Here is a 25,013-nt window from a genome sequence, read left to right as displayed (position 1 = left end):
TCAGTATAGAGATACAAAAAAAAGATGTCCATAAAATGTCATCATCAGTTCAGCTGAAAGGTGGATGCCTTCGCATAGAGTAGCTTAAAACCATTTAAACAATGAGGGGAGAATTACGTACTAATCCTTTCTGGCAAAAATGGAAGCTGGTTTTTGATTCTCTTGGTAACCTTCGATCAAAATATTTGTAGTGGCAGCGTGAAGTTAATCTTGAATCAAAACACACACAATGAGAAGGCACAAATCTTCACTATTCATATGTAAAATCTTTTCGGACATTTTTCTTTAAGTGGGGACATTAGCAATAAAAAAGGGCATATTACTTATAGTCATTTATGGGTTCTTGCTCTTAAAAGGGCGTTTTCAGAAAATCAAACTAGAGAAGTCAGCCTCAGGATAATTTAGATATTTTAATGTTTTGTTTTTTTTTGCAACCACCAGTTGTAATTGAACTGTCTGTAAGTTGCTCAAATTTAAACCAATAAAGTTATCTTCCAGCATTATTATACTGCTCCCAAAGATTCAAGAGTTTTATTGTTCTTTTTAAGTGTTGACTTAAGTTTCCTCACCAAGTTCACATTTTAGCCATGACTGAGTAACAGCTTAAATAATTAAGCTCTCTTTTGGTTTTTGCCTCATTGGCAAAATACCATTTTTGAGTTCAGGCACATAAAGACTTTTCTTCAGATGATCTTGCCAGGCTAAATGACTAGCTCCATGTCTAGTTGCATTTTGGTTGATGTATTTAATATAAAACTTACATAATACACTGGTTTGGTTTAGGTGAAGAAAATAAAAGTGCAAGTCAAAATAGGAGAAAGTATGGATTAACTTCTGTAAGTAGGCCATGAGGAAAATGATGCGAGCTTGGAGACTAAGTCTTTCCAGTTGCTATAATCACTTGCCAGAGAAGGGTAAGAACCATACATGGCTCACATTCACTTTCTTCCTAGCCATCTTTCAGCCTTTCTTCACCAGAGAAAAACCTCCCTATTGCTGTCAGAGAACGAAGGCACTTTGAATCTCTGCTGCTCACTCAAAATGTTCCTTTCAAATGTCCACAAATGAGGACAAAATGAATACCAGTGGGAATAAATTAGCTGCTTGGTAATTAGCCCTTAAGCCATTCTTGAATGTCACCAATCAAAGTAGGGGGAAGGAGTTTCTCAATAAGCAGCGGGTCGGCAGTCGGAGGGAGGCCCGGAGATAGGGCATGAACTCCTTGGGTCTTCTCAGAAATGATCACACACACTAAAAACTAAAGACGTCTAACAAGTCAGGACATATCTGCAGCTTTGTGCATTTGTTAATATTAGTTCTGCTCTCTTCAGTGGATAAATTCCTCTCCGTAGAGCAAGAGGTGGAGTTTCCTAAGAAAGATCGGACGAAGGTTGACAAGTGGGAAAGAAGGGAATCATTTCACACCCTTCAGATGCATTTTGGATGCATGAATGTACAGACACAGAGGACTAGAACCCATAAGGATTAATTACACGGGACACAGCAAATACAGTAACAAATGGTGGACCTTATGCAGAAGCAGACCCTCTCACATAGCTACAAGTAGCAGGTCACAATACATTTACATTTAACTTTAGCTACATGCATGACAGCCTCAACCTGTTTACTCACATTGGACGATCAGCTCCACCACAGCCTCCCGGGGCTTCACGTTGAAGCCGTTGTACTGACTGGTCTGGCAGCGGTATGACCCCGTCATCTCTCTGGAGACATTCACAATCCGCAGGACGCCGTCATAGCTCTCCATCTGCATGCTGCCGTCAGGCATGGGCGCCTCCTTGTCTGCTCGTGACCACAGGATGATGGGTTTAGGCTTCCCTGAAACAAGGCACTCCAGCTCCACTGTGTCACCCTCACGGGCCACCAGGGGGGACTTGCCCCGGGGGACTGTCAGGCTGGGAGGAACTAAGAAAGAGAAAAACAGAGGAGGGACTGATATGGGGCTCTAGAAAGTCAGCAGACGGGGTGAAAGGCAATGGTTGACTTGGAGGGGAAAGGCAGCGAAAAGATATGGGAGGAGGGAGCGAGTTGGAATGATGCACTCTCAGCGAGATACACAGCATGAATGGATGAACCGTGAGATATTAGCAACAGTAATGGCAGACAGAGGGAAGCAGACAGTCATAGCACGAAGGAGATGTAAGACCACCATAAACAGCAGCAATGAGTATCAATGTAATCAGGCAATGGCCAACAATGAGCAATGCAATGATAAGCAACAACCCCAGCCTCAACAAAACAAGTTCAGGTGTTGAAGTTCTACAGAAAATTGCTGTAAACTACAAACTAAAAGTCCCAGATGGACATTCCTTCTTACACCGGCATTATATGTGAACCATGAGGATTAGACAAATTAGTCTAGCAGAGAATTCACCCAAGAGACAGCGCTCACAAACAAGGAATCGATGCAACCATTGTGCTGTACACCAAAGCTCATTTCCCTTGTTGATGTTCAAGGGAATTCAGTAACAAGATGCGAAATGAACACATAAACATACAAAAAAAAAGAAAGAAAAAAATCCAACTGCAATCTGGTGAGAAACATTTGCTGAATGTGTCATTCAGCAACGTGCCTGAGCTGCCACAAATACTACCATCTGTAGGTCAAGTAAGGAATGCAGCAGCAGATTCCTGGTGCAAAAACAGATACATTTGTCAAAGTGCACATGCCATCAGTAAATAGAAAATTACTTTTTACCATTAACCATAATATATTAGCAATCAACAAATTTCAGTGGTTGGTGCAGCCAAGGTTGATCAGTGGGCTGAGGATTTTTATCTTTTGTTGTAATCCTTGCTTTTCAAACCTGCTTTTCACTTTTATTATTTTTAATACACAGTAGCTCTTGTCTCTTCAAAATAGTGAAAACAAAGAGAACATATCATTCAAGTGAGGAAAATAAATCATCAAGAAACTGGAGTCAGAAAATTGTCACAGAAAAACATTTGGCCTGAAAAATTTATACGATGATTTAAAGCTGCATCTCTACAAATAAACCAAACAAGACAAAACAAAAAATACGACTGAATGAAAACGTAAGCGTATCTTACTACAAAACGCTGATTTGGTTGGAGGTTAATTAAAAATGTCTAAAACTCACTGAAGCAAACGTTTCATTATAAAATTATGCTACTTAGCGAAAAAATATGTTTTCAAGACCTTTTACACATCTTCACCAGGGGTGCCAACAATGTGAAAGTCGCTTTGTTTACACAAGTCTCAGTCTTTACAATAATATCCTACACGGCAGCTGCACATTGATTACACTGAGTTTAAAGAATGACAGTACTTCTTGCATTTGACATACATTATTTAAAATACATTATTCTTTCTGTTGTGAAAAGTGAAAGATCAAATTCCTGAAGAAATTTTGATAAAAAGATGTTTCTGCCCAACAGTTACCCATAAACATGTAGTGTACCATCAGCAGCAGGAGCAGAACTGTCATTACAATCAACAGAAAAACCGTCTTCTTGCTCTTGTTGGCTTATTTTCTCCGTAATATTCGTCTCGACATCAAACTTACATCGACAACTTACAGTTCAAGGCCGTTTGTGCAATTTTCATCGTTCTCAGCATTCACACCAGCATCATTACCATCTCTTGTCTGAACTTTTTACTCATTCTTTTACTTCTCACCGAACCACCCTACAGCAAATACACAAATAAAAATCTTTTAAGTACAATCTTAGAGTTTACGAGCAACTATTGACAATTGTGATGAGAGGAATATAAAAAAAGAGAAGTAGGGTTGAAAGGAGAAAGTGGTGAAAGTTTTAAGTAATGGACATTTTTTTTTTGTAAGGGTATTTATGTGTCTCAGTTTAAAAAGCAGCAACTCCAGCAGGTTGAATCAGGCCGTCTGGTTTCTCATCGAGCTTGCTGGCCAAGTAAATTTGTTTAATTAGTAAACCTGGCAAACAGCGCCAGCTCCTAGAGTGCTGTGCAACATGCATTTGTGTGTTTATGTGTTTTTGTGCGAGTCCAAGCTATCAGTAGACTCCAAGACTATTTTGTAGCGCTGCTCCCCAAAAACAGTTTACAGCCAGCTTTTCACGGGCCGATAATCTCCTCAGCAATGATGAAACCCTGTTGTGCTTCCCTGATGATTTTTGAATCACTGTCATTCTGTCCAAACAATGCTGCAGCTGGAAAAGAATCAAGCCAAGTTGGAGGGTATTTTTTTTTGTTTGTTTGTTTTTTTCTTTTTTTTAACTGTGATGAAATCACATGCAATCGGAGAAAAAGAAAGAGTCAAGAAATACTTATAAAAAATATTTTGTGGCCATTTTCTGTTTCATTGAAGGTAAAATCCTGCACCCATTTCAGAACTCCAATTGTCTTTTTTCCCCCAATGAGCACATCTTTATCACAGTGTTAGGATTGTGCTTAAACACCCACTCGTCAAAAAAGGAAATCACATGTGCAGCAACAGAATAATAAGGATGTAGAAGCATCTCCATGGGCTGTGAATTGCAGCAAGAAATGCTTAAATCTTAAAACTGAATTTAGGCCAAAATTACTGTAATCGGTTTCATGGCAACAGTTTTCACACGTCAATTTGAATCTTTCTGCAAGGACAAACTGGCAGCGTTTGTTTTTTTTTTTCTTCCTTTAATCAATTCAAGAAGACATGACAACAAAAGAATAACCAGTTACACTAGAGGCCAACAATTTGGACTCAAGAACACATTTGTACAAAACGTTGGCATATTTTGCAGCAAATTAAACATGATCAATCTATAAAGAATAACTCAACAAATTATATTTTGCTTTAATTATCATGTATTTTGACTGTTTGGCTTGAACACCATGATTTAGATATTATGTGCAAAATGCACATTATTTTTTTCCTCTTTAGACTGAAGTTGTGACTCTTCCAAATTTTCTCAACCATAAAACTAAGTCCTTTTTTTAAAATCAACATTTATTCAGAAATATGTAGGTAAAGACAGCAAACAAAAAAAATGCTTAGAGATGAGAGCAAAGTCAGTTAATTCACCCCAACCTCCAAAGATCTCACAATGGTTTTTAGCAAAAGCTCTGTAAGCACAATTTGAAGTTTTAATCGTCCTATTTTTGGCTCGACTGGCCAGTTGGAAACATGAAAATCAGATCTCAGTTACTATCAGTGAAAAGATGATATCTGAGGGCTGACAACAATCATCTTCACTGTGGAAGTTGCTAAAGAGGAAAGGACACTCAGAGCTAGCAGTTTCCAGCTTAAATTATGGAAAGTGTTTAACAATTAATACAGAGGAAGCAAAAAAAAGTGTACAAAGCAAATTTAAAATGCAACTATATTTTCTATGGAGGCATGTTGGCTCTTTATTCAGGTGCCTAGTTTTAAATGGAGGGAGTAAGCTTTCGGCCTATTTAAATCTTTAAACCTCAGTTTGTTGTGGAAACTTTCTGAAAACATTGTCAGCCTTCATTTTATTGTTGACTTAAGAATCTCCATTCATTTACTCCAGGGAGCACACAAACAGAGACTGCTCCTTGCAGGTGCTAAACTTGCTAATTGCTAATATAAGATGCTAAGCGAATCTTGAAGTATCAACTCTATTCATATTTTCAAAAAATTATTTTTTTTTACTTTAACATTTACAATTGTGTGACAGAGCGGCTGCTCAAGCAAGAAAACAGAAAACTACTGGAGATTGTAAATTAGCTACAAAATTCTGATCTGAGGTTCACAGATCAAATTAATTTAAATAAAAAAAATTACATAAAATTTTTAAATTACGTTAAAATATTGTTTTTAAATTATTAAAGATTAAATTTCTAACTTATCAATGAAAATAATCTTAAATATTTCATAAATAACTAGAATGCGTTCAGCATAAATACTGTATGTACAATGATATTTACATTTTTCACTGTGGCTATTTCAGAGGATTATTTATTATGAGAAATCTGAAACTGGAGGAGATCTAGCCAACACAGTATCTTGTAGGATATGTATGAATAATCTAATTACAAGAACATTAATTAAGAACACTATCAACATTTGGCTCAAGTTGTGGGTCACAGGTCAAGAGAACTGATCAAACGCTGAAAGAAAAGAGGACAGGTGATCCAACTTAAATATGTTGCATTAAATGGTGGTAAGTAATCAAATTAAGTTAATTTTTTTAAGTTGTAAAGTTAAACAAATGTACATAAAGTATGTTTGACAAAATTCATTCAGTTCAACTACTTGTGACCAATTAACACAACTTTATTAGGTTGGAAATCTATTCTCTTTTCTCATTGCATTAAAATGCTTCAGTCATCGTCTCTGCTTACGGCCCCAAATCTGCATCTACCATCCCTGCAGCCAAACTGATCAACTTCACTCACTTGTGAGTTTAGTATCAAAAGAACAAAAATTATCCTCACGGCAGTAACAACATGTTCATTTCATATTGATACATTTCCTGATTTTTATTCACACACCGTCTCAGCGGAGGCAGCCGGGTGTTAAGTGCTGACGTGGTTTTCTCCATTTTAAAGGTTCGCCATCTTTCCTCGGGTCCAAGCGGTAAAACAACAGCCAGCAGGGAGCAGCGGGTAACCGTCAGCATATGGAGGAGAAGTGCATTCGCTGAGCTGCCATCTTTACACCTGGCCTCTTCTGCCTAGATTAGACAAATAATTACTGTAGTCTGTCCACAGATTTTGGCAGCACAAATGCTGGCCATCAGCTGCTGCCATTTCTCACCTCGTCATCACAGAAAAGCAAACAAACCCCTCCCCTGCTCATGCCCGCCTCATCTCAGATCTGCATTTTTATCCTTCCTCCTGGTGACCACCCTGTCTTTGCATGTGAGAATGTCCGTTGAGATGCGGAGTGTGGCGGAGGGCCTGCTGCTGGTCTTTACTGTGCTCTCATTGTGCCAAAGCCCTCCAAATGCCAGTGATGCCTGCGGGGCACATTCGCTCCGTGCGGATGCTTTTGCAGTGCGCGTCTGCGTGGTTTTTATGTCCCCGCCGTCACATGTTCGCATACGCGAATTTCTTCTTGCCCACGGGTGACAGTGCGCTGTGATCCCGTTTCAGTTCCTCGGTGAAACGTGTCTCATTGCAGCGATGGAAATATTGCACGTGTGTCTTTTTGTGGGCCTAAATCAGGAGGGTCCCGTAAATTGGCCAAGGTTCTCTGGGGGACTCGGTATGTATAATCCTCAGAGTGTAGAGGCTGATGGCTGGTGCCTTTCAGCAGGAAACTGCAATACAAGAAAATATCAGGCGATTTGCATTTTCTTACAGCGACGGCATTGAAAGCAGCGCGAATAAATGTCTTTGAGAATAAACATTCCCACTGCCCCTCTTCTAGTAGGCGCTGTGACATCACTCCCCGTCGCCATGGCAACATATCATTCTGAACTACTGCAGACCGTGTAGGGAGTGTGTCTGTTTGTGCAGTATTGTGGGCTCAGACAGCTTGAAGCCAACGAGTTGGTCACAATGTGACAGGACTCTCTGTTCCTCAGAGCCCTGGAGCTCTGGGGACAGAGAGAGGAGTCCCATGGCTCCGCTGTGAGGATATTTGTGAAAGTGTGTGTGTTTGGCATGTGAGACGGGGTGTGGAGGGGTACCGTTCCGCTCTCCCAGCTGCTGAAGTGTTATAAATATCCACAGATGTGTTAAAATTGCCGTAGCCTGCTGATAGACTGCAGCGACACACTGCTGACCACACAAACACACCACTGAGTGTATGGTTTATTGTTTTGTTGTTTTTTCGTAGCTGTGTGCATGTCCCCTAAAATTTTATAACTCTTCTTGCAATCTTTCACTTGAGCCCCTCGTGAATTCATGTGGCTCAGATTGCGGAGCAGCAGGCTTTCAACACTCATGCTCTCATGGGTGGCAGCTTGATTTGTTGCTACAATGCTCTCTTTAATGTTGTTGTTCTGCTTCGGTAGGGTTTGTTTTTTTTCACCATGCATCCAACCAGACTGAGGAGCAGAAATGCTCTGTATAAAATGCAGGAGAACCACCTCCTGCATGATGGCTTTGTTCTTCGATAAGTAGTGAGCGTTTTCACTTGACGGAGCAAAGTTTGTGTACATCATTGATGGAGGCTTGACGGTGTCCCTTCCATCAGCTAAGAAAGGGTTCCTTTCCTTGTAAAGTGTTCCTCCTAGATGGCCCTCCCACCCAATTAATTGCAACTACAGTAGGTGCAGCTAAAGTTACAGGCTGGTTACCTTGTTTCATTATCATTTTATGGGCTTAATATAAAAAGAAAACTGCCCTTACATCTTCATCAGTGACTGCATTTCGGTCTGCTTCCTGTTGATTTATCTGAAGACACTTAGAGGTAGGTTCACAGACAACACTTTGTCTGTAGACATTGGAAAGTCAGTTCCACTATCTGCAGTCGACCTTGAAAACATCACAGGTGTCATGTTGACATATGCTGCCAGGCAGCCGTACATCACTGAGAAGGCACGACTGTCATCAGCTGTTTCCATATGACTGATTTGCAGGACAGTGTCTTGTAGAACGGCTCTTAAGGAACGTCATCCCAGTGCCGTTCCCCGAATTTTTGGAACCTGTCGCAAAGATCCATTTGTGCTGAAAAGTTTGTGACGTTACTTTCAAACTCAAGAGATGATTCAACTGGAGATTTCACATTTAATTGCATCCAGACGGCTTTTTCATCAATTCAGGGACAAATCTATACAAATTCAGAACTTTGAACTTTGCGTAGCAGCAAAATTTAATTTAAGAAAAAAAAAATCTTGGAATGGCTAACCTGTACATTACGACAAATAACTTCGACATTTGTTTCTCAGAAAAATCTGTGAATCTGCAGGAGTCCACTGTAATTCATCTGAATGAAATTCAGTTAAACTCCTGTCAATTCAATTTGAGTCTGTGCAGTTTTACTTAATTCAGTTCATTTCAATTAATTGTATATAGTTTGACTAGAGTTATCAGCGTGATACCTGATAACTCAGGTATCTGTAGGGCTTGATAACTCAGGTATCACGCTGAGTTATGCAAAAACACTATTGAGTCCAGTTCATGTCATTTCATATGCAGCCCGGTTCAACTCATTTTTCTCCCATTCTATTCAATTATTTTCAGTGCCATTACAGTATTTTCCGCACTATAAGGCGCACTGGATTTTAAGGGGCACTGATAATGAATGGTCTAGTTTTGATTTTTATTAACATATAAAGCACACCAGACTATAAGGTGCATTAAACAAAACAGTCAGATAAGTCAGTCAGTCAAAAACACAGTATGTATTACTCCACAACATTCCTGACTGCTGTAGCCATAATGTAGCATAACTAAAATATTTTGACTGAGCACCGCGAACCATACAAAATCGCTTCGAGGTCAGTAAGCACAACCAGAATCAATCCATATTAATTTCTTATATATTGCTCTGTTTTACTCCAGAACAATATATAAGGCGCTCCGGATTATAAGGTGCACTGTCATTTTTCTGATAAAATTAAAGGCTTTTAGGTGTGCCTTATAGTCCAGAAAGTACGGTATATTGCAGCTCCTTACTATATAGTCAAATTACACTCAACTCAGATGTATAAAAATTGTAAATATATATATATATATATATATATATATATATTGCTAGAAAGTCGTCCAGGAAAATTAACAGAGATCAATTTAATCTCCTTAGAAAGTCTGAAATGTGTTATTTATTTATTTTTTTACTTTTAGTTTATTGTTCTTTGGCTATTTGTTGTGATAATGAACTGACAGCAACTGAATGGTCTGAGGTTAGTAAATTGTCTACAGAATATATTTCTATCCATGAGACTGTTAGACAAAAATACACAGACCTACTGAAAAAGTACATTTCCATGCTGCTAACCTCCCCAATGCTGCTCAACAGGTATTATTTATGCTTTGACACAAATAAATTAAACAGTTGCATCCCTTCAAAGAGAGCAAATTACACCTGACTATTTTCATCCTACAGATGAGCCAGGCTTAAGTCAATTTTTTATCTTTATCAGGGTCAATGGATTTGCTGAAATCAGCACAAAGAGCAGTCAAATTGTCATAGTGTCTTTATTGATGTGGTGGCTATGCATGATGAATCATAGTCAAATAGAGAATATAAGCTGTCAATAGGAAGTTAGACAGAGATGAGTGTGCTTGCTACAACGTACTGATTAATTAAATTGTCAGAAAAATGGCTTGCTACGTACTGTGTTCATTAATATACTGTAGCTCATTTTAATCAGGCGAGCAGATAATTATCTAAACAATTTAACTGGATGTGTTTTGGAGGTTGAAAGAAATGCCCGGTAGCGGCAGAATCTCAGGTGCGAACTCGACGGCAATTTAAAAAAAACTTGAACATCACTAACTTTTTGATCATCTGTCCTGCTGAGAATGAGATTCACATAGCATGAGAATGGTAAATGGCATCAGCACATCAGCTATCGGCAAAGTCTTTGTTTGAACCTGGCTTTAAATACCAACTATGCCTCTGTACCGTATTCTGCACTGCGTTAGAATGTTATCTTGACAAATGCTTCCGATCTGATTTCAAATAACATTCGAGTCACAACAACACCATCACCACCTGAAAATCTCAGACGCATCTAGTCGCTGCGTGTGAACGTTTGCTCCTGACAGGTGTAACTTGTGTTTTCTGTTGGAACTTCATCAAGTTCTTATCTCCTTTCAGAGGTTTCTGTCTCTTGCGGTTTTTAATCTCGACAATCTCCTAAGGGGAGGTCTGTGTCCTCGTTTCAGACCACACTCATAAATATGCATCGCCCCTGGAATCTCTGGGAGCACTGCTGAGATAAGAACTTGCTCTTTTAACGAGTTTGCCACAACAGTAAATATTAACGCTGTTTTACAAAAAGGAAAAGTTATACAAATCTGTGTCCCTAAATATTCTCTTCGGCCAGGGTCGGACCCGATCCCTGGTTTGGAATCATAACCGGGAGCCAAAACCGAGAGCCAGTGAGCTTCACCCTCATTCCCAGCATGAAACCCTGGCAGATCTGCAGTGTAATCTCCCCTAAACACTTTTATTAAGACTTCTAATTGCAGCTCGGCTTTCTCCCTTCAGCAGAACAGGCAGAGGAACAAATACGGAGCTTATTCATCGCATAACAGGCTGCAGGCGCGTAGCAAAGCAGAGGCACAAGACGCTTTAGCACACTGCAGCTACAGAGCTCGGCAAAGACACTCCACTGATTCGCGGCGTCAGCCAAACTGACAGAAACAGGCATTCTCAAGAAAACAGCCCGCCCACATCCAGGTAAATGCAGCAGGAATCATAACAAGCAGAAACCACATTCCCAGTATAATTCCTGATGACAGGTGCATCTCTATGCCAACGCGGTCCTTTCATACCATCTCATTCCTCCCTCCACATTCGACTGGAACAGTGCAAGCTTAGGAAGCAATCAAACCCGAGCCTGAAGGAAACCTTTCATTTTATCCAATCACAAAACAGTCAGTCATTTTCTTTGTTATTTCTCCAGTCAGACAGCTGTATTCTTTAATTTATTTATTTCTGCACATTAAAGGATCTGCACTAATGTGTTGGCAATGCTCAGGCACTCCAAAAGAAAAGACTGCACTACTTAGAAGATAATGAGGAAACAATCTTGGCAGATGCAATTGATCCCACTGTTTTAAAGCACAAGGATTATCAAAGGATTATCTAACAGTAATTATGCATCCAAGGTCGACACGCAGCTTTCATGTTCACATACTGAGTGGCAGCTGAGGCGTAAGAGAGAAGCAAGGTACTGACTAAAGGTAAGGGTGCGTGAATGCATTTCCTTGTGTGCTTGTGAGTTTTGCCTACAAGGGGCGAAAGAGCTCCCTATGAACCTAATCGTTACTAAGTCGCATCACAAACCCCAGCCTTCCTTATCGGTACCAAACACATGCCGGTAAAGTCAAAGCAAGCGGAGATATCTACTCCGCCTGCAGCAGCACCAACTTTTGGAATCCCCCAAACAGATAATCTGAAGAATCTGGGAGGAGTGTGGTGAAACCCGGAGACTTCCAGGGTTTGTGTGCACCATAATGTAGCATGAACAAATACCAGAGCAGCTTAAAAAATAAAATATTGCGTAAAAGGGCAATGCTTCTTGGCAGTCAACTCAGAAAGTGAAGCTAAGTAATTTTGATGATTATGGGTTACAGACTATGACAATCCAAAATTCAGTATCTCAGAAAATTTGAATACTGTGAAAAAAGGTCATTAATAAAAACTCATAGTGTCACACCCTAATCAACTAATTGACTCAAAACACCTGCAAATGTTTAAACAGTCTCTCACTCTAGGCTACACCATCACGAGGAAGTCTGCTGATTGGACAGATGTCTAAAAGAGAGTGATTGACACACTTCACAAGAAGGGTAAGCCACAAAAGGTCATTGCTGAAGAAGCTGGTTGTTTGCAGAGCAAGCATGTTAAGAGAAAATTGAGTGGAAGGAACAAGTGTGCCAGGAAAAGGTCTGGAGGAAAAGTGGAGAGGTACAAAGTCCAGTGTGAAGTTTCCACAATCAATGGTGGCTTGGGGTGTCATGTCATCTGCTGGTGTTGGTCCACTGTGTTTTTTGAAGTCCACGGTCAATGCAGCCGTCCACCAGGAAAATCTAGAGTACTTCATGCTTTCCTCTGCCTGCAAGCTAAATGGAGATGCTGGCTTTATTTTCAAACAGGACTTGAAAATAAACACTGCCAAAGGTACCAAAAACTGTTTCTGACCACAGTGTTCCTGTTCTTAATTGGCCAGCAAACTCCCCCTGACCCGAACGCCTTAGTAAGCCTATGGGCTGTTGTCAAGAGAAAGATGAGAGAGACCAGACCCAACAAGACAGATAAAGTAATCGGCAGCAGTGCCACAAGTTGATCGCCTCAGTGTCACGGTGCATTGATGCAGTTATTCATGCAAGAAGAGGCCCAAACAAAAGTGTACAAACCTTTCAGAAGCCTGACATTTGTGCATCAATTTTTGATTGGTCTAATGTGATATTAACATTTTCTGAGAACCTGAATTATAGGATTTCTTTACATGTAAGCCATAATCATTAAAACTGCAGATAAAATAAGTAAATAAAAACTTGAAATATTTTACTGTATGTATAAAACATCTGTATAAAATGACCGTTTCAATTTCTGAGATGGCTGACAAGAATAAAACATTACGCAATATTTCTGAGATGTACTAGGTGACATTTCAACGAGGATTTTAGAACTGACAGTCCTTTTGTCATTAACAGTGTCATTTCGTTCTGCTTAGCCTTCCATTACTTTGTTTTTCCAACAAAGTATGGTCGTATTTAGATTTCCTGAATGTCAGCCAAACAAGACATTTGACAGCACATTTCCTCCCTCTGCTGTTATCTTTCAGATTTCGTACTCCTGTCATTTTAGCACCTACGCCTTGCATTCTTTGACAATGACTGACAGGCAAGAGAGCAGTGCAGACTCTAAAAACAGTGAAAAGCTTTTGTAAAACTTTTTAAAGTAATTTGAACAGTAAAACCCGGCATGGCCGAAATCACAGAAATGCAGATCATGGAGCGAGGCGGACTGATGTGTTATGCAACTAGCAAGCCCCTCATGTTGCACGTATGTTAGAAGAGCGAAAGCAGCCAGTTGATGGAATGATGTTGAGTGTTTAGAGCCTGATTTGTCCGACGGATGAACTCTGGTTTTGAGACTACAGTTACCTAAACAAAGTTTAGTTTTTTTGGGTTCAATTTTGGGGTTTAAAACGTGTCTTTCTTGCCACAACCTCAAAAAATTTGGTTTGTGAAAGACTTTTGGAAAGCCCCTAGAAGTAAAGAGATTGTTTCTTTCATTATTTTGGCACAATTTTACTTAACCACTATTAATCTGTCTGCGCAATTTAATATAATTTTATATTGAGGTAAAAGTTTCAGTTTCACTTCTGAAAAAGTAAAAGAAAACTATCTTAACTATCGGCATGTTATATATTCACATGTATTTTACATTGATGACTTTGTCATTAACATATACAAGTAAAGCAGTTTTCCAACGTCTAATTCAATTATTAAGTTAATCAGAATGACTGAAGACTTTTATTAAGTGATCCTTAGCTTCTGGTTTTGCTTGAATATAATTCACGATGCCCATTTCTGTAAGACATATGTACATACCAATAATTAGAAAAGGTCAAAACTGAAATCGTGACAAACAAATATGGACAAACGCTCATGTTTATCTTGTAACCACGCATGATAAGCAGGATTTAGGGGAGGCAAAAATTATCTAAGCTCTCCATTGGAGAACCGTAGCAAAAAGAAGCATCTTGGTGTCACTAAGACTTTTTAAACAATTTATTTGAAGACTTTTGCAAGTACCTTCACCAGGGATGCCAATTAATGTTGAAGGTACTTCAACAATTATTGAAGTATTCAGTTGAACACACTTGAAACCAGATATTTGCATACATAACCTTTATTTTCTCTCACTATCAGGAAATGTTTAGGATTTTAGACATTATTTATATTTGCTAAATGCCAAAAATATGATAATTTTAATTATATATTGTGTTAGTCAAAGTTGTGAATTGACTTGTATGATGCTTATGCCTGATTTTACAAATTGGGAAAGCCAAGATGACGGTGTCATAGTTTTGTAAGCTTTTGATGGGTTTATTTGCAACACAACTGTGGATATGTTTTAAGGCAACATATTAAACCCTTTGCTTCTTTCTGTGATATTATGGAAAAAATCTGAGGAAATCAAACAAAAGACCAGAAGGACAATTCGTGGAAGTCCACAAGATTGGTACATCCTTGAGTAAAATTTCCAGATTCCTGAAGGTGCCACAATTTATCTGTTCAAACAGTTTTATGCAAGTATAAACATTGTGGGATTCAGAAAGAAGACAGGTTTTGCATTCCAGAAATGAACTCGCTTTGCTGCAAAAATGAAAAGCCTTTTGAAGAATGTTAAAGCTGGTGAGAAAGTGTTATTATCCACAGTGAAGCGAATGTGTTTAGAGACAAAAACCCTTCATTTTTCAAGACATGTCCTGTGGTCTTAACAAAACTGAAATTGAACTGCTTACCCTTAACAAATGTTGTTGTGGGGAAGTTAGTTTTGCTGCAAAAGATCTTGTGCACTTTGCAATATTATATATGGCATTATGAAGAAGAAAGATTGAAGCAACATCACAAGACATCAGCCAGGACATTAAAGCTTGGACACAAATGACAACGACCCCAAGCTGAGAGCCAAGTTAGTTACAAAGTCACTCAGGAGGCGCAAAATCAAAATGGAGTATTCACCACAAAGAACAGAACTGAGTCCAACTTTGTAAAATGAGCTGAAAAGATGTGGGGAACTAAACCTACTCAGCTGCACGACTTCAGTGAAAATGAAAAGAGAGATACAGATCAAAAGGGAATTCTACCAATCACCAAGTATATATATATCAACTTTTGAATGGGAATAAAGTCTATACGAGATCTCAAAAGACTTATAGTGGGATTTAATGAAATAGAAATAATTGTAGTAATTGGACCTCAAACAGAATTTTTTTTTGTTTGATGTCAAATCACATAATGAAGAAAAAATGTTTATGTTTCACTGCCTGATTTAATGCAGGACAACCCAAAGTATCCTTTAAATGACCTGTCTCCTTTAGTTTTACATATTTAGCAATGAATTAACATTTAACTTCAGCTACACTTATTTCTCAATTGTTTTAATATCTTAGCATCAACAATCATATAAAATATATAGAAAATGTCAATAATTCAAACAGAAATGTCCAACACCGACACCCCAAAAATACTACATGTACAAAAATACTTCATATGAAAGTCAAAATCCCTTTTTAAAGCCTCTTTGTATGGGTGAAGTAGCTGTAGGACGTATGTCTGATGGGATATGTCGCATGGAGTGGTGGAGGTTTTAAAATCTGCCACTGACACAGAGGGGTGTGAGGCTCACCAGTTGTGGAGGAAATGTTGACGTCAATGCTGATCTCAGGAATGCCTCCGCCCTTCAACGCAGCCACACAGGTGTACGTGCCAAAGTCGGTAAACTTCAGGTCTATGATGTCCAGGTTGGTGGTCCCGGGCGAGATGTCGGGGTCCGTCTGAGTGATGACCATGCGCTCTGAACTCCGAAGGGCACGGCCGTTCTTCAACCAGCTAAATGTCAGTTCCTCTGGTGGTGTTGCTTCCACCTAAGAAATACAGCTCAGTGTTACTGGACAACTAATTTATCTTATTGTGTTCATGGTTTATATATATATATATATATATATACTGTATATATATATACAGTATATATATATATACAGTACAGACCAAAAGTTTGGACACACCTTTTAATTCAATGAGTTTCCTTTATTTTCATGACTATTGACATTGTAGATTCACACTGAAGGCATCAAAACTATGAATAACACATGTGGAAATATACACTAAACAAAACAATGTAAAACAACTGAAAATATCCCTTATATTCTAGTTTCTTCAAAGTAGCAACCTTTTGCTGTGATTACCGCTTTGCACACACTCTGCATTTTCTTGATGAGCTTCAAGAGGTCGTCACCTGAAATGGTTTTCACTTCATAGGTGTGCCCTGTCAGGTTAATAAGTGGGATTTCTTGCCTTATAAATAGTCATGAAAATAAAGAAAACCCATTGAATTAGAAGGTGTGTCCAAACTTTTGGTCTGTACTGTATATATATATATAAATGTCACACCTGACAGGATATTTTGACTTCACGCCCAATCTGGATGTTGTCATCATTGTGGTAGGGGTCAGGCGTGATCCAGAACCGTCCTTTCTTCAAAGCTGTAAAAGAATATTTATGTTAAGAAATGCATCCACCTTTGTACACAACACATGTTGCCAGAGACATTTATTGTAGCTTATGGCTCTCCTTGTTATATTGACGCAGTGTTTGAAGTGTACTCCACAGAACAGGATTTTATAGATTTTCAAATAGATTTTTCTTCTGTTCTTCATTTTAACCTTTCCCAGTGCACATACTTAAACTGTGAATTAGTGTTCTTGTCTCTAGCAAACATATTGTAAATATAGGATTTTTGATCTCTAATTTAACATGTTGTTAAGATGTTGTTAAGGAGCGTATTTTGTTGTAAGCTTTTACAGCTAGTTTGGCAAACTAGCTTTAAACGTTTGCCAAACTAGCATATTTATCTTTTGTTGAAAGCTTTTAAAGCTAGTTTGGCAAACTAATCATCATATTTGCTTGCCTGAAAATGCTCTAAGTTGACTTTCAATATACGTATCACTTTGGACACAGTGTGTGCAGTGTATTAAGCCGAGTCACTTTCTTCTTTTCTTCGAGCATCCAAAGTAGTTCTTTGGAGCTTCATATTCAAATCCTGAGTTTTCACTTACAGTAAAAACAATTTTTGCTGTGATTGATCAAATACTGCATTCCACATAGATGCAGATGACAACATAATCTATTGTTAATCTTTCTCCTTAGTTCAAAGTCTTACATTTATCCAGCCTATATTTGATGTTTAGTTCAATTTAACATTACTTATATTTATGCTTTAAAAGAAAGTTTGTGGTTTGTTCGAATGCCATGAAGTTACATAATTCCTCTAAAAACACAAACTGCTTAAAGGCCTAACATTGAAATGGCAACTTTTGATTTGAAATATGTCCGCATCCTTTTTTAATCACAATTTGACATTTAAACATGAATTCTAACAATTTGCGAGTTAATTGAAAACAACTATATATATTTTTTTTCTTTAAATGAGAAATATTTTTTCCTCACCTGTTTTTTGCCTAAAGTTTCCACCTTTAGGCTATGCTCTTTGTAAATGCCCAGTCAAACACCTAACCAGATTGAATATTTTATACTATTATAATTCTTGTATATAAATGGAATATACAAGAATTGGGAATTTCCTATATACAGATACTAAATAGTCATGTTTGTGTTTCTGCATTCTTTCTTATCGGCTGCTTTTCATTTGTAAATCTCTGGTTGGGGTTGTTAACTTCTTATCTTAGTGTTTTCATGTGTAAGCATCACACAAAGTATGACCTGCACAGTCGAGGTATTTGATAAATGTCTGTTCTCAAAGTCAGAACAGAATAATAATAAAAAAAAGTTTTTAAATATGAAGCCCCTGTTTCCTGAAATGATTTACAAAATGACTGGAAATTGTCAGAACTGGTTACTCTGTGGAAGTTTCAGTTAATTATTGTGGAATAAAAGAACAGTTCATTCTGTCCGTGTGACTGTTTAATGTTTCCATTTAAAACATGGTTTGGCTGCTCACTGCAGTGTGTTTTATTTATTGTATGTTTTACTGTCTCTACGGTTGTGTCTCTCTTAAAAAATGAGATTTTAATGAATGCTTATAGACTACAATGTTTAATCACTGAACTAAATCCCACATGTGAAACAGTGTTGTATGTATTCTTATTCGTATATATAGGCTCAAAAGGCTGATGTATTGTTACACACACTGTGCTACTAAGATGTATGCTCAAAAAGAAAATAAAATAAAAAAGAACATGTTCTCAAACATTTCTACTCCAATTTGGTTTGCAAACTCTCTTTTTAAAACACAGCTCCTACTAAATGGAAAAAAGATGATTTTATCATAATGCATGCTGTATCGGTTCCAACGCTTGCATACGCTTCTAAAAAAAACTAAACAAAAAAAAAACCTTACACCATGGAAGTCTTTTCATCTAGCAATTCCCAAGTGACATTATCATATTCAGTTTGGTAAAGGGAAAACAAAAACAAAACCCCCGTGTCAGATTTAAACACGGGAAATTGAATGTGCAAAACACATTGTGATGCCTGCCAAACTGCACACTGAAGGAGAGATGAGTGACACGCGCCTCCTTGGCATGATCTTCCCTCTCACTTTTGAAATCAGCGTCGGCAGGCAGAGAATCCTATTTCTGATGCATGGCAGATACAAAAATTGCAATCATGTCAACACTCAGCAAACCCTGACACATTTATTTTCATTCCTGTACCCCCATATGTCTTTACACTGTCAGGCTTTTCTTTTCAACATTGATGTATGTAATTCAATAGTGCCTGCATGGAAAATGTGTCATTTAGTGTAATACAGTGTGTCACACATATATGTGACCTTTATGGAAACAAGAACAAATCTTATTACCACCAAACCGACATACCCCATTTTGGGTAAGCTGTACAGCACTGTGTACATCCACAGCATAATTTTCAATTTGCCTAAAGCTAACATACATGGGATAAGGTTAATGAGACAAGACAAAGTCCATAGTGGAAGCCATTAAGTAGGCATGTCTGGAAGGAAGCACATATTTTCTACTACAATGCATGTCAAAGGGAGCAAATATCCTGAGGCAGAGTTGCACACTCATTGTTCAGGCATGGCTGTACATCTTGACAGCTTGGAAAGGCGTTTCTATCTCAGTGACGGGCGCAGAAGAGTTAGTGGCCGCGTCACAAGGAAGCATTAGATTCAAATACACAGGCGGACTTGCACACCCACACAGCCCATCTTTCTAAGTCATTGTGCTGTTAGAGGTGACAGCGGATAAACATTTGGGTTAAGTTCTACCTTTCTTTTGCTTTACTGTTGTCAAAGTGTTCCTCTCTGAGAGTAGGAGACTGTGCAACAACTACGTGTTGTAGAGTCACACAAGCAGTTCCCAAAAAAAATTGTAATTCCTTAACAATGAATTTATTTGAATGTAGTTTTTAAAAGCTGATATATTCTTTCAACTATCTATGCTATTTTTTGTGTTTACTCGCATAAAAAGCCAAGCATGTAACTTTATTTTCCTCTTTTATAAGTCTGGTTTGGAAAAAAAAAGCTAAGAAATACTAATCTTGTATTCCTGTCCTTGCAAAGTTTCCATCTGGAGTCAGATTCAAGATACAATTTAGACTTCCACTCCCCATTAGACTTCCACTCTGATTCTTGTGGTCATTTATCACTTTTCAATATAAACAAACACTGGAAATCACAATGGTATCATTATAATCAGAGCACAGAAGTTATAATTGATTAATATCACAATCTCCTCCATTTTCTATTTACTAGTAAAATATTGGGGAAAACAATAAACATTTTTTATGTGAAATGGAGATTATTGCTCACTGAAAACTGACTGACTGGGAGAGGAAAACAATAAATGCATGATTTTTTCCATGTGCAGGATTTTTTTTTTTTTATTGAAAATCAATTTCTAAAACTGCATGCAGATTATTTAGAAACAAAAAAATACTTGCATTTTTACTTCACAACAATACACAACAATATTATACAACAATCTTGTTTCCTACTTTTTACAGAATATTCTTCCAGTGAATCAGCCTTCCTCATTTCCGCACACACCCACGGTGCACTCATGCATATTTTAGGATTCCTCCCTGTGTTCGCCACATTCCAAAAAATCCTTTTCTGCCACTTTAGTTAAGCATAAATAATAAATAGCAAGTAGGTATTCCTGTAAATCGACTACGCTTGTGTACACAGAGATAAGCGGGCATTACTTCAATTGGTTGTAATAAACATTTTCTGGCCTGATGCAAAGACTAAAATGCTGTCTGTTCACTTATGCATTGGAAAAACGCAAAAGGATTATTTATTTTTTTTACTTTTACGTGAGGGATTTCGAAAAGCAGATGGGGAGGCTAGTGCTGAATTGGGCGACTTTATCTGGTGACGGTAAGTTGTCACTCCTCCCATTCGTGATACAGCAAGTCACATGAATCTTTAATAAGGACTCTGGTTGGAAACAGAACTTTCCCATTTGCTTTGGAGGTAAACTGTTTCCAACTACTCTTACACAATTTCGACAAAATCATAAATAATAGCTCATGTTGGCTGTATATTTCACTTCTATAGTCTGAGTTTACAGACATGTAGATGAACATATGCTGACTGTATGTAAATCCATCCAGTTTCCATAGACACGCAGGCATGACCGCTTCCACATTTAAGCTGTATGACAGCAACAGCAGGGTTATTTACCAGCTTTGTTTCTAAGCCGTTTTCTAAGAAGTTCCTTTTCGTTATTGTCACAGCTTAAATCATCTTCTTACATGTGTAGCGAGGATCAGGGTGCTACCGGTGGATTTTATGATACAACTGTGTGCATTTATGTCTGCAAATTCTGTGTCAGAATCTCAGACAGCAGTGTACTAAGTAAGATGACAGGTGTTTTGTTGTGGGAATGCTGAGAATTAGCTCCACTCTCATATGCTGAGCACATATTAAGATAGATGGAACTTAAAGCCTGAAGGTTCAGAAATGTACTGGGTGTTTTGGGTTTGGTCACTAAGAAAGGCCTTATTCTTGCACATTTTTAAGTTAAGCTAAGTACATAGACTAATATGTCATCCTGACCTGGACGTGATCAATGACGTGTAAGAGAATTACAAATAAAATTAGATTTATTTTTGTTGCTATTGATGTTTTCCCCATTGTTCCAAAACACATGAAACATAATTAAGCCATGCTGTGTAGGTTAATACAGTTTTTAAAGTCTTACAATCTCACTGGAAGAAGTGTGAAACAAGGCCTAATTTACTCCCAAGTCATGCTGCAAACCTGTGCTGAAAGAAACACATTACACATTTTCATTACTATTAGTGACATTTGAGCATTATTTTGAACGACGTCGTGCACACACCCACACACACACACACACTTTGGGATGTTGCCTCTGCTTCAAATATAAATAATTAATGACCTCTAAGAGCAAGAGGGTTTGACTGCTGTTTTCTTTTATTATTGTTCCTAGATAGAAATCAGGATTGCTTAAAACTGTATCAGTAGGTGAAAGCTTAACAAAATGTCCCAACTGGAAATCGGCCAAAAAAGCCTAATCAGTACAGCTTTAACAAACACCATTAAATAGTGTCATAAAAGTGATAGCATGCACTTTCTGGGCTTTTTCATTTGAACACAAAAGAACGAGGAAACCTTTTCAGTAAAAGTCAAACATTTAGGCTGTTAAAGTTTGATTATTAGCCTCCTATTTGTAACAGCAACTTTGGTCTTTAAGGGTTGATGGGTTATTGTATTCATTATTTAGGATCGCCTCCGACCTTAGCATGTTTTCTTCAAAGCTTACATCTAATGCGTGTTATTGTGTACCAACATTAAGTCTGAAAAGCCTTGTTTGCAGTGTGGCGTTTCTGTTTGCATAGTAATTAACATAATTTTAGCATTGTGGAAAGTATAATGTCACCGATTCTAAAGCCTAAACCATGCAGTATACACATGTCCAAAGAAAGTATATTTTTGATGAATTTTGAAATCTGTTACACTTTTCTCTACTCACCGAATCATTCAAAAGGATCAAACATCCACTGCAGGGACTACAGTCTTCACTGTAACATGGAGTGGTGAAATGGCGCCTGTTTTTGTCCACACTTTTGCACTGTATGTTTCCTTTTTTCCCTGCTTCTGCCAGAGAGGTTGCATGCAGTTCAACCGTGATGCTGCGATTATTCGAGGTATTCTGCCGGATTATTTCCATACTTAATACAGTGTCCCTGTTTTCTTCCTTTTACTGTAAACTGAAAGGCTTTGTGCCCGTGGAAAGCTTTTTGAATCCTCCATAGCTTTAATAGCCTCTGGGAATAATGGATGGCCTGTACATGAAAAGCACTGATTTTCTTACAAAGAGAAAACCTAAAGTTGAGGTCTTTTTCTGAGAGCTTGTGTCACAGGAAAGGATTACAATAGCACCTCGGGGAAGTAAAGCAGCCCCTTACACACAGATAACAATGAAAACACGTCGAGAGTAATGAAAAAAAAAAGCGTCACAACATGCATACAGGTTTTTGCCTTCAGTCTCACTTTTGTACTCAAGTACACCCCAGTTCATATGTTCTATTGATGATTATCTTCTCTGTCAACCCATCAATACTTTAAAGCAACATACTGCATTTCTCATCTTAGGTATCAGCTCATGGAGCTGAAGTTGTCTCTCAAAGCCAGTTGGATGACTGTGCAAAACGCTCGTCTCATCTGCTCGGCTCAAGGTTGCTCACAAAAAAAAGCGGCGTGGCCATCGGAGTTGATCAAAACACAAGGCATTCAAAGCACCTTTAATTTTTTCTCCTTTATTCAATCCACGGTCCTCTTATTAACAACGCAACCCCCAGCCTCTGGACTTTTACATTACCGAGACCAATCGCGTGTGTCTACTCTTTGGTTGGGAGGAAAATGGTGGAAAACACTTCTAAAAACTCATCTAAACTCCACAGATTTTCTGAAGGCCAATAGGATGGGAGACAGAAATGGTTTTCTCAGTTCTGGAACTCAAGACATTACCGTAAATTATACAACATGATAGCAGTTTATTATACCAGTGTAGGGGTGTGCACACGTGTGGGTGTGTGCAATTGGCTGTGTCTGCATTACTAGCTGGAAATGGCTGGCTTTGGTGTAGAAACTCCATACCTGCCTTTGTAAGGAACTCCTCGAGGAGCAGTCGTGGAAATCTGATGACGGCGCTGCAGTGTTTGATTTTCCATCTTTGATAGCTGCACCATATCTCATTTCGCCTCATCACACAGAGGGAAAATGCGCTGCTTTGCAAAAGGATGGAAAGCAGAAGCAGGTAGTCTGCTGCGTGTGCACACGGAAAGGCAAACACCAAATCCAGCTGGCTATTTTGACACCGTCTATAGCTGATTCTCTCTCTGTTAATCAGTTCTTCATTTCAGTTTTGCCTGGTTTTATGTGATATGCAACCAAAAAGAAAAGAGCAACCAGGCCACAGCATTTTCGAGGGAGATATCTCACAAACTGCTGAAGAATAGACTGACAGGGTAAAGCAGGGTGGTGACCTGTGTTTGAAGACGTGTTGCAGACCCTTAATCCGTAGAAAGGATCTCGTCAGCGGGGTGATGTGATGCCAGGGGCCTGCTGGGCTGGCTGTGGAGATGGCCAAGGCCTAGAAGGCACTCTGGCTGGTGTGACAGTATGGCCAGAGAGGCTACCATCTGCTGGGGAGAGATGTGTGTTTCCACACACACAGCCCCCTTTGGCAACAGCAGTTTGCTGGGGCTTCTCAAGGACCAGAGAGGAGCATAACCAGCTGAGATAAGCAGTGATGAGGCCACAGGGTGACCCTGCTAAACATGCAAATTGAACTGTGCCCAGCAGAGCTGAATGATTAGGTTTTTCATGTACACATGGGGCATATCAGCTCATGAGCACCGGATGATGACCTTCCATGTGAACATGTGCTTACAATATTTAACAGTTTTAGCAATCACAGGAGCAACCCAACAAACTGAACATTTATGCAACGAGCACATAAACGGTGCCTCCCTGGCATGCACAAACATTCCTTTTTGAGAATGTTTGAGTTTGAGAGAAAACTTATCCCTTAAAAAGTCCACACATAAACTTCATCAAACTTTATTGTTGCTGTGTAGATAAGCAAAACATGTTTTTAAAAACAATGCTGCAGAGTTCTGACTTGAATCTAATCGCAAATCTTAAATGTGACAAATGTAAACAACGACATCTGAGCGTGTAGGCTTTATGTGCACTTTTCATACCTTTCCTTCTATGTTTCATGGTTTTTGTGGCTATTTGAAAATGCCAGTGTCTATTAAAGAACTACAAGATGTCCAAACATTTGAAATCTCCTGTTAAAATGTTCAAGGTTATTTTTAAAAACTTTCCTGAACTGAACTCATTTTAAATTCTTCAAGATTAAAGTTAATATTGTCACACATGGGGTTTATACATTTGACAGCTCTTTGTTAATACTTCAAAAAACAATATAAGAAAGGCAAATATGTTGAAAATTAAATAAAAGACACACCCTGGAGACATAAATGTCTGTTCAGTTATGTTTTTCTTTTTTCCCCAACTAATCTAAACCAGCAGAACACCCAAACCAAATTCCAGGATGTTTACATTTGGCAGTAAGGGTTGAAAAAAAAACTTAGAAAAATAAATGTATGAGTGATTGATCTATATCTCAAAATCTAAGTGCAGCTGTCAAATCTAAAAGTGTTG

The 25,013-nt window shown here is 38.4% G+C and overlaps 1 protein-coding gene across 4 annotated transcripts in view; it reads right to left on the bottom strand.

Annotated features, from left to right (window-relative positions):
* Positions 1 to 25,013, bottom strand: part of mdga2 (MAM domain containing glycosylphosphatidylinositol anchor 2) — a 193,033-nt gene that overhangs the window by 59,506 nt on the left and 108,514 nt on the right. For 2 of the 4 annotated variants that reach the window (XM_023347746.1, XM_023347747.1), the window contains exons 7-9: positions 16,721 to 16,812; positions 15,957 to 16,194; positions 1,633 to 1,953 (exon numbers count right to left, since the gene is read on the bottom strand). In XM_023347746.1, the coding sequence (XP_023203514.1) occupies positions 1,633 to 1,953; positions 15,957 to 16,194; positions 16,721 to 16,812 (651 nt within the window). The remainder of the gene's footprint in view (positions 1 to 1,632; positions 1,954 to 15,956; positions 16,195 to 16,720; positions 16,813 to 25,013) is intronic. The other 2 variants (XM_023347748.1, XM_014471227.2) reach the window with 1 other exon arrangement.

This window comes from Xiphophorus maculatus, chromosome 15 (assembly GCF_002775205.1).
Source record: "Xiphophorus maculatus strain JP 163 A chromosome 15, X_maculatus-5.0-male, whole genome shotgun sequence".
Lineage (NCBI taxonomy): Eukaryota > Metazoa > Chordata > Actinopteri > Cyprinodontiformes > Poeciliidae > Xiphophorus > Xiphophorus maculatus.
The sequence above is the reverse complement of the archived record's forward strand: the minus strand, read 5'-3'. Positions and strand labels throughout refer to the sequence as shown.